This window comes from Zootoca vivipara, chromosome 1 (genome assembly GCF_963506605.1).
Source record: "Zootoca vivipara chromosome 1, rZooViv1.1, whole genome shotgun sequence".
In the NCBI taxonomy this organism is placed as follows: domain Eukaryota; kingdom Metazoa; phylum Chordata; class Lepidosauria; order Squamata; family Lacertidae; genus Zootoca; species Zootoca vivipara.
The window spans coordinates 102,307,314-102,322,577 of NC_083276.1; the positions used below are offsets into that span (position 1 = coordinate 102,307,314).

At 43.4% G+C, this 15,264-nt stretch overlaps 1 protein-coding gene across 2 annotated transcripts; it reads right to left on the minus strand.

The window, feature by feature from the left end:
* Nucleotides 1-251: 251 nt before the first annotated feature.
* On the minus strand, nucleotides 252-14,447 carry MMADHC (metabolism of cobalamin associated D). Of its 2 annotated transcripts, none has more exons than XM_035131405.2 (8): nucleotides 14,300-14,447; nucleotides 10,806-10,952; nucleotides 8,405-8,549; nucleotides 7,195-7,412; nucleotides 6,489-6,591; nucleotides 5,669-5,799; nucleotides 2,316-2,402; nucleotides 252-945 (listed from the first exon to the last, which is right to left on the minus strand). In XM_035131405.2, the coding sequence occupies exons 2-8, from the start codon at nucleotides 10,812-10,814 to the stop codon at nucleotides 751-753; spliced, it is 888 nt and encodes a 295-aa protein (XP_034987296.1). In that variant the 5' UTR covers nucleotides 10,815-10,952; nucleotides 14,300-14,447; the 3' UTR covers nucleotides 252-750. The 2 variants fall into 2 exon arrangements, with proteins under 2 accessions (XP_034987296.1, XP_034987304.1); XM_035131413.2 differs by having other exon boundaries at nucleotides 10,806-10,845; nucleotides 14,300-14,416.
* Between the last annotated feature and the right edge of the window lie 817 nt (nucleotides 14,448-15,264).

Sequence of the window (15,264 nt, forward strand, 5' to 3'; positions counted from 1 at the left end):
ATGGACACTTTGCATGCTGTTCTGGAATGTTCCCCAAGCTCCTGCAGCAAATTTTCAAAGCATGGCGGATTCAGACAAGGCAGGGAAATTGGCAAAAAATCACCTCTTCCCTCACAGGAATATCCAGGTTGCATGAGGTACAAGCCACTACGCTTTCTGAAAATCATGAAGTAGGCCACAAAATCTCCTGCTTGAAGTATATTCCAAATAAAACATGAAAAAACAGAAATAAGACAATACTGGTCCTTGCATAAAAGAATGGCTGATAGTATTTTCCTTTAATGGGATCTAACCAATCAAGTGGCCTATCCCTACCTCACAAATGTTTCTTTTCAAAAATATAAAAAATGAAGATGTGAAATGAACATTGCTCTGTTTCCAATCAATTTGCAACCTATGTCAAACAGACATTTATAAAATATATTGCAAGCAAATTAAATTTGACTTCACCAGAATGGAACGGGAAATGTTACAAACGTGCTGAGGATTTGTGTTCCAGTGTAAGATTACTGTGGATGTTTCACTTTATTGAAAGTTTGGAAAAGTAATACTTTAGAATATCATACGCTATATATATACACATCTCTCAAGTAAAATGTTGGATTACCTTATAAATCGTGTATAGAGACTACATATCCCAAGAAGACTAAAATAAATAACAGATCTTTTACTGTCTAGAAAACAGTGTAATTTATCGCTTGATATGTCCCAACAGTGTTTATTGGCCAATTCTTAAGCCTGAAGATGCGGTTAATTGCCACTCAGTTTCTTCATGATAGGGCTGTCGGGTGAAGCATTAGTGAAAATACTTCCGATTACCACGTGTGTTCCCCAGAGATTATGACGAATAACTTTACAGCAGCCAAGGTCCTCCACATAAAATCCTAAATGGCGGTAGCGTTCATCAGTTTCAAAAAGGGTGTTGTTTGTATAAGGGCCAAAAAACTGCAAATAAAGCACAACAAAACACAGGGTATGTTTATAGTAAGATTCCTGAATATATTTCAACATAATAGATCAAACTAGTTTTAAGTCTAAGCTTACATGCATTTAAATGTCATGGCAGAAAATGTACAACTGCTGGTTTTGCATTGACATTTCTATAGGCAGGCATGGCCAAACCTGGCCCTCCAGATGTTTTGGGACTACAATTCCCATCATCCCTGACCACTGGTCCTAGGGATGATGGGAGTTGTAGTCCCAAAACACCTGGAGGGCCAAGTTTGGCCATGCCTGCTATAGAGGGATAACTATACTGTTTATTATACCCCATGGCAACTAGAAATTATGGAGCCCACAGATCCAGCCCTCAAAGTGACACTGTTACCAGGAAAGTGCACTTCAAATCCCTTGGATTTTATGAATCAATAGCCTGGTCCCTGCGGCACAATGGTTTAGTGCGTCTAGATGCTAACCAGAAGGTTGATGGTTCAAGCCCACGCAGGGATGGTTGTGGGCAGGATTCTCTTCCAACTCTATATTTCTATGATTCTATATACTGCAATAGCAGATTCTAGCAGTGTCCACGCAAAGACAGTAAAGATTCATCAACAAAAGTTGGGTAAAAAACTATGTACACGTTTAGTAGGAGAATATAACAGGTCTTAGTGCTTTGCTATTCCATACTGACTAGTTTTTCAAATAATTTGGAACTAGGTCATTCCTAAGGGCCTTGATGTAGAGCCTGATGGGACAAAAAAAATTAACACTTAGAAATAATACTGATATGGTTGTGCATGAAAGAATTGTCAAAGGAACATCTCAAATACCTACAATCCATGACACACCACTATCCTCGTCTGAAAGAACTAGGTTCAAGAGTGTAAGGGGGGGTGAGAGATAGAGTGGTGTAGTGGTTACAGTGCTAGTCTAGGACTAGTGTGACCCAGGTTCAAATTCCCACTCAGCCGTGAAGTTCACTGGGTGACCATGAGCCTATAATTCTCTAAGCCTATCTTAAGATTGTTATAAGAATAAACTCGGGGCTGGGGAGATCTATGTGCACTGCTTTGAGCTCCTTGGAGGAGAGAATAGATGTAATAACTAAAATAAATAAAAACAGTCTTGCGTTCTTTTGTTTAACTGCCTCTTAAGGTGCCAGCTATGACAATGGTTTCTATGATATAAGCCAAAGAATTGAGAAAGACTGTCACGGACATCCCAGAAACAATTTTGGATAGCCTTTAAAATGGTTTCAAGTGGAACGAGCAGAAACTCAAGCAGGAGTCATCATATTCCCACCCCCCCTTTTTTTTGTCCGAGAGACACGGTGCTCAGCCTCCCTCTTCTTGCTGTGCTTTGGTAGAAATACTTACTGCCAATCCTGAAGTTGGATCAATGAAATCTGCCCAATAGCCTTCGGCACACAAAGCATAGCAAATTTCCTTGGCACCACTGATAAACTAAGAAGAGAGGAAATAAAAGATGCTAAGCACACTTTTAAAGCTAATGTATATTCCATTTCCCCAGCAAACAAATGTGAAATTGAACACAGTACTGTTATTCAACTCTGTAAACCAGGGGTCCCCAGACTTACCGAGCGGCGGGCCGGTGCCCGCCGCGCCGACCGCGCGGTGGGCCGGACGGCAGGGGAGTGCGCGCGCAGCGGGCCGGAGGGCGGGGGAGTGCGTGCCCGTGCGCATGCGCACACGCACACGGGCGGAAAAAAATCGCCGAAAATCGCTTGTGCGCATGCGTATGGGCCTCCCACAACCCGGAAGTGCACCAGAAATGACCTCTTCCGGGTCGGGAGAGGCCCGTACGCATGCGCACAAAGGATTTTCGGCGATTTTTTAGATCGTCGCTGCGCCGCGCGTCGTGAGAGCGGGCGGCGGCAGCGGGCGGCGGGGGTCGTCGCGGGCCGGATTGGAAGGCCGATTGGGCCGCATCCGGCCCGGGGGCCGTAGTTTGGGGACCCCTGCTGTAAACCGAGACTAAGAGGATTAAAATTAATAGCCTATATTGAGATACTATGGTCACATGGACCCTATAAATTTTTTTTTGTGATGGTCAGTGAAGCATTAATAGTTCTGTACAGGCAGGAAAATATAACTGATTGCTCGGGTGGGTTGCAGTGTTGCCATACCTGCAAATACAAAAAAATAAATAAACAAATCCATACCTCACCTATTGCCCACTTTTATGCACGCTCCTTTTGCCTTAGGTTTGTTTCCTAGTCTCAACTTCCTGTATCTTGATCAGTAAAGCACTTTTTGCAGTTCTCTAATCCACAATGGTAACTCTGCCCAAAACCTATGCCAAGAAAATTATCTTCCAAACACAAAGCACAGATGCTCAAAACTGCTGCTAACCTCTAAATACATAGTGCTAATTTAGAAAGAAACAGAATCTAAAAAGGAGCTACACGAGAGTGTGGGGTGAAACTGTGCACACAGATGGAACTCTCTTTTATTTTTGCCAGAATAGATTCTATTGTCAAAGAAAGTGACACTTCTTATTTTAAAAATTCAGTAGAAGCGTGCCTCTTCAACAAAAGGAATTGTGGAGGTTCTCACCAAATGCACTCATATATCCTTTGCACTATGGCAAAAGATACTGTATTTAACATATCCAATGGAAAAGCTAACTGTGGTTTGGTAGGCGGCCGGGGAATGGGAAACATCACTTGAAACTGATTTTGCTAGTTTGCATTCCATTTGTTCAACACTTTGACACGTAAAACTATATAATGAAGAAGCCAGGCGAACCTCCCCGGGGAGAGCATTCCACAAATGGGGAGCCACTACAGAAAAGGACCATTCTTGTGTTGCCACCCTCCGGACCTCTCGAGGCACACAATGTCGTACAGCTGTATCCCCTCATTTATTTGGAATCGATAAATACAGACATTTCTTTCTTGAAGCATTTAAGCCAGAGATCTGGACCCTTTATCATAAGGGCTTACTCAGATTCCGAATAATCTTAAAACAGGACAGATTTACATTCAGCGTGGACCTATTTCCCCAATGAGTCAAAGGTCTACGTATCTGTTCATTTCAATTTCAGATTAAGCCAACGGAACCCCAGTAAACAGTCTAAACATGTTTATGCACTGGACTCTTTTGATCCTGGTGAATTACAATCTCACAGTAGCCACTCACCAAACAGATGTTAATTAAGACAACTTGAGTCTTCAATACAATAACACCTTCATTTGCCTGCCACTAACTCTCATTACTTTACTCCAAGTCTCTCATGTTAAGTTAAGTTCTCCTGAGATTGTCTACAATGCAAACAAACAGTCCATTCTATTGTGAATTTGCTGTTAGTAACCTTTAGGCCCGAAGGTTACGTCTACCATCCCAGCACCCTTGTGTTCAATATATTGGAATTGACAGGAAGGTGGACAAGGAAGGAGGAGGACAATTAAAATATAATTAGACCAGATTACAATGCCAAGGCCCAACAGACCATGACTAACACAGAGACACTGACACGCTAAAATGAGAGCTTTATTCTGTGTGCAGCTTTCATGGTGATGACTGAACACTGCACTCTCCTTCCTAACCCCTTGAAAACCTTTAGAACCCACATAAACGCTTATTTGCCATTGTGAAACTTTCTCAGATGGAGTTAAAGGAACTGCAATGTGGCTGGTGTTAACTAGAAACTGCTCTCAGATATATTAGCCAAAAAAATCAAGTTGAAATAAAAGAAACTGGCATTTTTAGGTTATTCGAAAAACACTATTAAAGTACGGAACATTTTCAGAGAATAACATACGGGGGGAAATTCAGCAGCAGCAAAACACTGACATTTGTCGGGATACAACTATTAGCCAAGCAAAAACGTACATTTAAGAAAGGGTGACCTCTAGTGGCAATTCTGCATATAATCACTTGGGCAAACATAAACGTCTGATTTCTTTACTGCAATTATTAACAGATGTGGTATAAAAGGTTCAACTTAGTAAACTGAATGTAAAACATTACAGCATGTAGCTAGTGAGTAGGCATAAAATATATTTAAAGTTACTATTTTTTAAAGTCAGGTAGGTAGCCGTGTTGGTCTGATGCACCTTAGAGACCGACTAAGTTTGTTCTGGGTATAAGATTTCGTGTGCATGCACACTTCTTCAGATACACAGATACACTTCAGATATGTGTATCTGAAGAAGTGTGCATGCACACGAAATCTTATACCCAGAACAAACTTAGTTGGTCTCTAAGGTGCTACTGGACAATTTTTTAATTTATTTTTTAAAGGAAAAATCAAGATGGGCATTAAATGTTAAGGACCAAGCGTTAGTCGTGTACAGTGGTACCTCTACTTACGAATAACTCTACTTACGAATGTTTCTACTTACGAACGAAGCTCCGTCCGCCATCTTGGATGCGGTTTAGATAGGATTTTTTCTACTTTTTAGATAGGGTTGCTTTGACTTACGAATTTTTTCTCCCAATGCATTCCTATGGGATTAGACTTACAATTTTTTTTGACTTACGAATGTGCGTTCGGAACGCATTAAATTCGTAAGTAGAGGTACCACTGTATATCCAAATTCTTTCTAAGAGAGCTTCATTAACACTGGGTCACAAAATATTGGGTCACAACCTATAATGGTCATCCACTCTTAGGGCATTCAATCTAATACAACACACAAATGCACACGTTCTCACTCCAATGAGAACAGTATCATAATTTACTGCCGAAAGCTGATGAGACTTACATTTTCTATCAGATTTTCTCGCTCATTTTCCACCTCTTCACTCCATGCAGTCATATCATTTTTTGTCTTCTGTGTTACTGTTAGGACTGTGAGGTTATTGGAAGTTCCTTCTGGAAACATTGACTCAAAATCTATGAAGGAAGGACGAAGTCAATGAAACCTAACTGCAAAATCTTAGCCAGGCCTACCTGAGAGTAAGTCCTACTGAATTCAGGTAAGCAGGATTAGGACTGCAGCCTTAGGTGACTATTACAGTTCTTTTGCTCCACCAGCAGTGGCGCCAAAGTGGAATCGAGCTGCTCACCTGAGCTCCACCTGGCTGAGTCACTGCAGCAAACCAGGACGGAAAGAGGGAGGGACAAGGTAGCATGGTGTCAACGTGCCAGAAAAGAGTGCCAAATTGCACCATGCCAATCTCACCCTTCCCTCTTTCCATTCTGGTACGCTGCAGTGACTCAGTCAAGAAGATGAGAAGCACAGCCCCATCTCTCCGTCACCGGCTACCCTCCATCCACCCCATTTGCAAGTATGGGGAATTGCCACTGTGTTCTTCAACAGCTTGCACACACAATGGAGATGCATTTACTACAGAAAGGACGACTGTCAGATTCCCAGGCTAAAGGTTTTGCTCATCTGGAAAAGCGCACCGTGGCTTTTTTCTTTTTTTAGAATAAAGGCAAAAAGAGGGTTAACTTATGAAACCGAAAAGAAAACACTGTGACGCTCCAGCAAAAAAGAAAAAAGAAAAGAAGAGGTCAAGGTATAAAGTCTACTGAGATAATAAAAAATTTGAAAAGGAGGAGGAGGGCAGCACCCATACCTTTGCGCAACAGCTCCGGACAGGCTTGTATTGCACATTCTACCTTAGCGGTTTCAAAGTAGGTCTTGGCATTACTAACTTCTTGTTTATGAGGATTATTGTTCTGAAAACAAAACCAACAACAACAGGTAATTGATCAGAGCTATGTACAACAGTAATGCCAGCAGTGTTATTTGATACAGTATTTAATTTTGCCCCAGCTGTTATTCTTAAAATTAGCAAAAAGTTGTACCCTCTAGGGCTGGGCGATACCTGGTTTTCAACACCGTGCTATATCACCAACCAAACACTGAGAGATATACTGCTACATCGCAATGTCTGAAATAAGGATGAAGCTACGTAGAAGAGGCATTGGCTGGTTTCACAGTTTCCCCCACACTGTGCTTTTTTGCATAGCACACACGCACACACCATGATTCGCAATATAATGCCAAGTCAGAAATTATGAAGCCAATATCACGATATGGATTTCAAGTCAGTTTTGGGAGATATCTCACCCAGTTCTAGTATCCTCAAGCTTCTGCACAGCTGAAGTACAATTCTATTCCAGAGAATTCTATTCCAGGGCACCACTCCCCAAAAAAACCCTATAATAGCCCAACTGTAACACTGGTGGGTGCTCATTTCAAAATTCAGGAGAGAAAGGCCACATGCCTGCTCTTTTGCTAGGCAGGCCAGTTACTTTGGTTCCCACCTAAGTTCTTACCTGGAACTCGTTGACGTACTGAGCCATCACAAATTCATGCCTTTCGCTTGCCAGGGGCTCCACTAATATGTCAGGCAGTTTTTTGTGTGCTTGTGTTGCCTTCTGAATCCCTGCACCGTTCAGGTGACAGTCAAAGCCTATGTTCCCTGGGAGTTGAAATCGTTGGTCTTGTGGACCAAAGGGTCCCATTGCCTCATCAGGCCACACAGTTCTTGGAACTGCCAAAAGTTAAGAGTTAAGTTGTTTAAACACACACATATAATTGCACTCAGTTATAAAACGCAAACTTTTTCCCACGCTGCTCAGTAAAGCTAGTGACTCAAGTTAAAACAGAAAACTGGACAACTAAGTTCCATTGAACTTTATGATACTTAATTCTAAGTATGTTATGACTAGAGCAGACACCCCCAAACTTCGACCCTCCAGATGTTTTGGACTACAATTCCCATCATCTCTGACCACTGTTCCTGTTAGCTAGGGATCATGGGAGTTGTAGGCCAAAACATCTGGAGGGCCGCAGTTTGGGGATGCCTGGACTAGAGGAACCATAAGATGCAGATGATTTGAAATAATACTACTACTACTACCTATTAAGTACTACTACTTATTATTTCTATCCCAGCCATCTGGCTGGGTTTCCCCAGCCACTCTGGGTGGCTCCCAACCGAATGTTAAAAACACAATACAGCAAAAAACATTAAAAAACTTCCCAAAACAGGGCTGCCTTCAGACGTCTTTTAAAAGTAAGATAGTTGCTTATTTCCTTGACATCTGATTGGAAGGGCGCCACAACCGAGAAGGTCCTCTGCCTGGTTCCCTGTAACTTTGCTTCTCGCATTGGGGGAACTGCCAGAAGGCCCTTGGCGTTGGACCTCAGTGTCCGGGCAGAACGATGGGGGTGGAGATGCTCCTTCTTCAGGTATATGTGTGGTACCCAACTAACGCACCCTCTGAGTGGCAAGGATTTATGCTTGTGCAACAGAACACCCCACAGCTCCCCCCCCCAAACCTGTTCTAGAGCTCTGGAGCAGATGTGGGGAGGGCGTGGGGTGCACGCAAGGGGAGGAGGAGGGGAGAAAGTCCACTGGACAAGCAAAAAGCCTTGTGCTGATGAGACGCATCAGATGGATAGAGTGGTATGATTTCCCCCACAATACAGCTAATTTTAGATGTAAACACAAGTGAAACAAATCCTTGGAATGCTTCTTACATATGTCTGGAGGTGCAGCAGCAACGGAAGGCTCGTCTGAGCCAGAGGACCCTGCTGTGGAAAAGGCCTTGGGAGTTACAACCCTTCTAACCAAAGAATAAAATCCAGGAAGGTACGTCACTAGTCTAGCTCTGTTACAAAGTACCTAAAGTGGATACAAAAGAGATCTGAATGTAGCATATATTGGACATCAAAACAACAAGTCAGTATGCAGAGACGCATTCCGTAGGGGTGGGGGAAGCTTATTAGCTGAATTTTGCATCCTGACCTTCTATATTACCGATGTACTGCGTTTTCTTTGGGTGTGGCTAAAAATTAAAAGTTTAGTATGAAAAATTCTGCATGTTGGAATTTTTACACACCATTTGCCACATGGATAAAATCAGGCATCCCCAAACTGCGGCCCTCCAGATATTTTGGCCTACAACTCCCATGATCCCTAGCTAACAGGACCAGTGGTCGGGGAAGATGGGAATTGTAGTCCAAAACATCTGGAGGGCCGAAGTTTGGGGATGCCTGGATGAAATGCTGCATTAAGTAAATGACACTTTTTACCTAGCAAAAAATAATAATTAAAAAGCGCTATCCATTCTTAAGGAAATCAGCCCTGAGTGCTCACTGGAAGGACAGATCGTGAAGCTGAGGCTCCAATACTTTGGCCACCCCATGAGAAGAGAAGACTCCCTGGAAAAGACCCTGATGTTGGGAAAGATGGAGGGCACTAGGAGAAGGGGACGACAGAGGACGAGATGGTTGGACAGTGTTCTCGAAGCTACGAACATGAGTTTGACCAAACTGCGGGAGGCAGTGGAAGACAGGAGTGCCTGGCGTGCTATGGTCCATGGGGTCACGAAGAGTTGGACATGACTAAACGACTAAACAACAAAAAAAGCGCTACAATACATACATGGAATGTGTTCAAACATCTGATAAGCAAAGCATATTAAATGAAAAAACACATGTGAGTCAGTTCTTTCTTCCGGCAATCGTAGTTAAGCAGAGCAGACTAAGTTAGTTCCTCTGGTTTATCAGGAGATGGCACATTTCCCACTGCAAAGCTGGGAAGCCACTTTAGGGTAAGGCGACCATACCGCTTGGCCATTCTGTATGCATAACTGCAGAGATTTCAATCCCAGACCCATGAAACTGCAGTGAGCTCACGCCTAAGCTCAAAACTCTCATGACAACAAAACCGGGGGAAATCTTACAACACATGAACTGAACGGAAAATGGCTTCAATTTCTCTTCCTGAATCTGAAAACAGCCCGAATCAACAGGGCTCAGATGTGCTATATCATCTTGGTGTAGTTTGATTCTGAAGCTTAATGACAACAAATGCCAAAATTATGAATTACTGCTCCACTGATCAATTTGGCTGACACTGTGTCCAAGTGCTTGTCTTGCAATCCCAACCTCCCAGGTCTAAGCTTTTGAAAAGTATTACAAGATTATTAAGAGCTCACAAGGCAACTCTCTTCAGCGGAAAAAAAATATTTTACATGTCCACCATTCCATTTAGAAATGCATCTGTAGCCAATGTGGGTTGGCATTTTTCTTGTTCCTTTTCCCTTTTGTTTTATGTATTTTAGAGTGTAGGCCTGCAGGAACGGTTTTATCTTTTAATCCCTGAACAACCTGTAGAAAACTGTAGGCGTTTCATAAGTGATAAAGAAATTGTTGTTAAATCCCACAGAAATAAATCAAATGTAACCAACTTAATCCTTAGTCCACAAGCCTACATACACTGTTTTGGGAGTGAATCTTGCTGTTCTCAGTAGGACTGAATTCCGAGTACACCCGCACAGGAGTGGGTTGTACCAGTTTCTACAATTACAGCCTTTATAATTTATAGGTTGTCACCCAAGAACTGTGGGGAGTGTTCCTCAAGAGGAACAGGATTTGCCTCCCCAGACACCTCCCAAAGTAGCAGCAGCAGCAGCAGCAGCAGTTGGGCTGAAGGGAGAAACTGGTGGAAATACCTTCCATGCACACAAGAAGCCCATAGGATCCAATCTCACATCTTTACAGGTCCACACCCTCCAAATTTTTGTGTGTACCAAACCCAATGTTTTAGGTATTTATAGGCCAGTGGAAAATTCAGTTTGCCAGTGTTCTAGGTATTTCAGTAGTGATGCAAATTACTTCCAGAAGCATTCCATATTATGAAGCTGCACATCTTTTTAAAAATAAAAAACCCTATCTAGTTCAGTTCAGTAGTGGATCATGATTTACATCAAACTAAAATATACACACACCAGTCTAAGTGTTTCCATTTTTGACTTCACAAGTTTATAGATCAAGAAACTTCAGAAAGCTAAGGAACAAGAACAGAAACAGGAACACATTTAGAGACATTTGTATGGCATTCTTAACAAACACCGAAAACAGCAATATTACTTACAGTGGCCATTTGCAGGGGTATCTTCGTCTAAAGATTCTTCCTAAAACAGAGACATACACATCAGAGTGGCTGGTTATACAACACGTTGGGCCTGAGCTGCAATTTGTTAAGGATCCATGGCCAAACACTTCCGAGAACTGCCTTAACCTGTGCAAAACAAACCGGAACAATGTTTTTTCCACTTTACCGCAACTCTACAAAGGGATGCAGATATTATTTTGCTTCAAAAGGAGGCAAAGGTGTATGTCAATAGCTTATAAACAGTTGCATGAATACAGTTTCGGAATTTACATTCAGTTAAACATCTAAATTTCTAGCCCTTCCATTGTGCAGAGATATTTTTTAATGCCAATGCAAACCTTAAAAAAAAGCAGGTTCAGAAAGCAAAGAAACCTGTTTGTAAAATTTACACCCTGTTCAATTGGAGATCTGGCTTTGTCACCTCCAGAGCACTAGTTAAAGCACTGTCCATGTGAATTTTTAATTCTTTTAAAATTTCAACACTAAAGTTGAAACACAAAAAGGAACTTGTGATTCTGAGATGCTCACGCATACTACTTTTGAATAATTTCCTTGAAACTCTTCACAGATGGGAGATTACCGTTATTTCTCTTTCACACTTCCTTCTTAACACTGGGACATATTGCAAGCAATTCACAAGCTGCAGATGCCCAAGAAACTCTTTTGGTTTGTTAAGAGATCTGATCATTCTGGTGCCCATGAAAACAATTTTGAAGAGGACCAGAACAGCTTCATGATGACAAATGGGAAGAGACAAGAAACCAGAAGCCTCCTTGCCCAATAACCCATTTTCTCCCCACCTCCCAATTTCTTCTTCCATATTCAGCAATTCTTGCTTTCCTTACTATATTTGGCAGCCTAGTGCCTTTTAATGTTTTTTCCTCCCTTTTTTCTTCTACCAGGTTCCTTATATGGGTCATATATGGGATGCAGGTGGTGCTGTGGGTTAAACCAGTGAGCCTAGGGCTTGCCGATCAGAAGGTTGGCGGTTCAAATCCCTGCGACGGGGTGAGCTCCCGTTGCTCGGTCCCAGCTCCTGCCAACCTAGCAGTTTGAAAGCATGCCAAAGTGCAAGTAGATAAATAGGGACCGCTCCGGCAGGAAGGTAAACAGCGTTTCCGGGTGCTGCTCTGGTTCGCCAGAAGCAGCTTAGTCATGCTGGCCACATGACCTGGAAGCTGTACGCCGGCTCCCTCAGCCAAAAATGTGAGATGAACACCGCAACCCCAGAGTCCGTCACAACTGGACCTAATGGTCAGGGGTCCCTTTACCTTTATTTTATTGTTTAGAAACACCATCAAATCCCTAAACAATAAAGGGAGGGTGGGTTTTTTATTATGTGCGCCACTCAGCACAATTCTGTGCTGGCTCACCCAAAAGTAAACCCCACTTTACTAGATTGGGGCTCACTGGCAGGTAAAATTATCATTGCTGGCTTCACTCCCTTTAACCACCCCAGAATCAGGTTTCTTTCGCTTCCCCTATATAGTACATACACAAAAAAACCATGGTGCTGTTTTTTGCCTCATGCTTGGCCACTGCACACCTTGGGCCGAAGTGACGCGTTAGGGATTTTCTTTTTTCTTTTATTAAGATAATGATTGCCCCACTATTTTCCAGGGGCAGTCCTGAATTTACAGAAGCTAGTTTCTGACTCGATCCCAGAATGTCCCGCTTTTCCTTAGGACATCCCTATTTTCATCAGAGAAACGTTGGAGGGTATGGAGTTAATTGAAACCCCCTAGCAAAAGAGATAAGTACCTATACAACATTTAGAAGACATCTGAAGGCACCCCTGTATAGGGAAGCGGCACTTTTGTTTTTGTTTTTTTAATGTTTAATGTTTTATTTTAACCAGGCCTTTGGTTGATCCAATTTACATCCTATGCCCTTTGTGTTGGTTTTTTTTTAGGGGGGGGGGTACTGGGTTGTTGTTTTAATTTTTATTAGGTATTTTGTAGTTTTATAGCTTGATTTTATTCTGTGAACTGCCCTGTGAACAGCAGGTAGTGCTGTGGGTTATACCACAGAGCCTAGGGCTTGCCGATCAGAAGGTTGGCGGTTCGAATCCCTGCTATGGGGTGAGCTCCCGTTGCTCGGTCCCAGCTCCTGCCAACCTAGCAGTTCGAAAGCATGTCAAAGTGCAAGTAGATAAATAGGTACAGCGGGAAGTTAAACAGCATTTCCGTGTGCTGCTCTGGTTCACCAGAAGCAGCTTTGTCATGCTGGCCACATGACCTGGAAGCTGTACTCCGGCTCCCTCGACCAATAACGCGAGATGAGCACCGCAACCCCAGAGTCAGGGGTCACTTTACCTTTATATAAATATTATTATCATCATTATTATTAATTGAATTTATATACCGCCCTATACCCGGAGGTCTCAGGGCAGTCCACATAATAATAATGATAAAAATGGAGCAGGACACTCCTATTTTCATCTGAGAAACGCTGGAAGAGATGCAACCCTTTCTAACAACAAAAGCAACAAGAGGCCTTGGACTTGCAGTAGCTGCTGCACAAATACGGGAGGCTGCGCAAATACTGGTCAGTGAGGACCCCACCTGCATCAGTGTATAAGCTAAATAAGCTATAGCTTAGGGCCCAACTCTCTTGGGGGCCCCAAAACAATTTAAAGGAAAAAAAACCTGGATGTACATTTCCAAAACATAAGATAAAAAACAAATAAAATAAAACCTACATACAGCAACAGTCTTTTATGTTGTTTAATTACCATTTAACAGGCATGTCCAACAGGTAGATCATGATCTACCGGTAGATCACTGGACGTCTGTGGTAGATCAGTGGCTCCCCGCAAAGAAGCTGAGAGTCAAAAAACTTTGACTCCCCTAAAAAAGACTCAACACCTTTGCCCTACACCCCTAAAATGACCTGAACCACCAAAAACAGGGCTTTCCTTCCTAAAAAAAAGCTCAATGTGGCTTTCCTCCTTCCTAAAGAAGCTCAAAAACTTTGACCTGAACCCCCCAAAAGGGGGTAGATCACTGCCAGTTTTTAACTCTGTGAGTAGATCGCAGTCTCCTGGAAGTTGGCCACCCCTGCCATATAACATATGTTCAACACACACACACACACACACACACACACACACACACACACAGCGACAATTTGTTGTTAACAAAGGACAGCTGGACATATCAGGGGCCCCATTACTTTCAGTAGCTTAGGGCCTCATCAAACCTAAATCCGGCCCTACACCTGCTCCCCAACCCCCGTCTGAGGTCCAAGGGCGACGGGGTGGTTTAAGACTGGGCACTGAAGCGGCTAGTCCGCATTGAGGAACTGTATGCGTAGGGACAGCGCTTATCGGAAGGGGATGCGGGGGGGGCGAAGGTGGGAGCGGGGCCTGAGGACGCCTCTGGGCAAATGTTTAGGCGGGGGGGGGTGTCGGGAAGTTCCATTTGGTGGGGGGGAGTTGGAGGAAGGGAGACGCTGCCGACCGGGCTCGTTACCTCTTTTTCTTTTCACGTTCTGTTTGTTCCTGTAAAATGGCAACTCCCGGACCAAAGCAATCGATCCTCGCCTCCGTCGCTTCCAAGGGTGGTGGGAGGGGGGAAAAGAAAGAGGAAAAAGATGTCGGCGGGGAGAGAAAACGAGACGCTCGACGCGCGAGTCCTCTCCCCTTCTTTCCTGCTTAGCCGGCTTGCGGGCAGGCCGAAGCAATCGAGCCGACGACTCTAATGACAGAGCAGCCGGCTGACAAGCGGAGAGAGAGAGACTGTCGAATCCTCGAAAGGGCTTGCCTAATCGAGTGCTTCCGCGTCGATGCGGAGAGTGGGCGGAGCCAGCAGAGAGGCTTTCCCCGCGAAGGTTGGTCGGTGCAGCTTTGTTAAGGCGCGCGGGGTGCAAAAGACTCGGAACCCGCGTGGAAAACTGCATAGCCTCTCGAGCACTTTCTCGGCACAGGGGTTTGCTTTCCGTATCAGAAATGATTTATTTTTATTTTTTCTTTACCCCTCCCCGGGGGGGGGGGGTTTGACATTGTTAGGGTGTTTCCACTTCGTTTGCAAATGGGTAGCTGAGATATTGCAAACGGGGCACTGACAATTTTTGTTTAACTTATCTCATCTTCTTGCAAAAAAGGGGATAGATCCACGTCAAATGGTTAAAAAAATACACACCATGGGGTGGCGTTTTAATGACAAGGACGCCATGTGAACACTGCAACACACAAACGCAGGTGTACACACATCTTGTATGCGTGGGAACCTAGGCTACAATAAATGCCCGTTTGGAAGCACCTTCAGATTGTGTCGCAGCAAAAGCAGGGCCTAGGATACTATTATTTATTATTATTTATTAAACGTGTTGCTGTATCTTGCCAAAATGCCTTACAAACAAAAACTACCCCCACCCCCAATAGATACATTAAAACCAACTGGAAACAAACAAACAATACGGTAGATTAAAAACATCC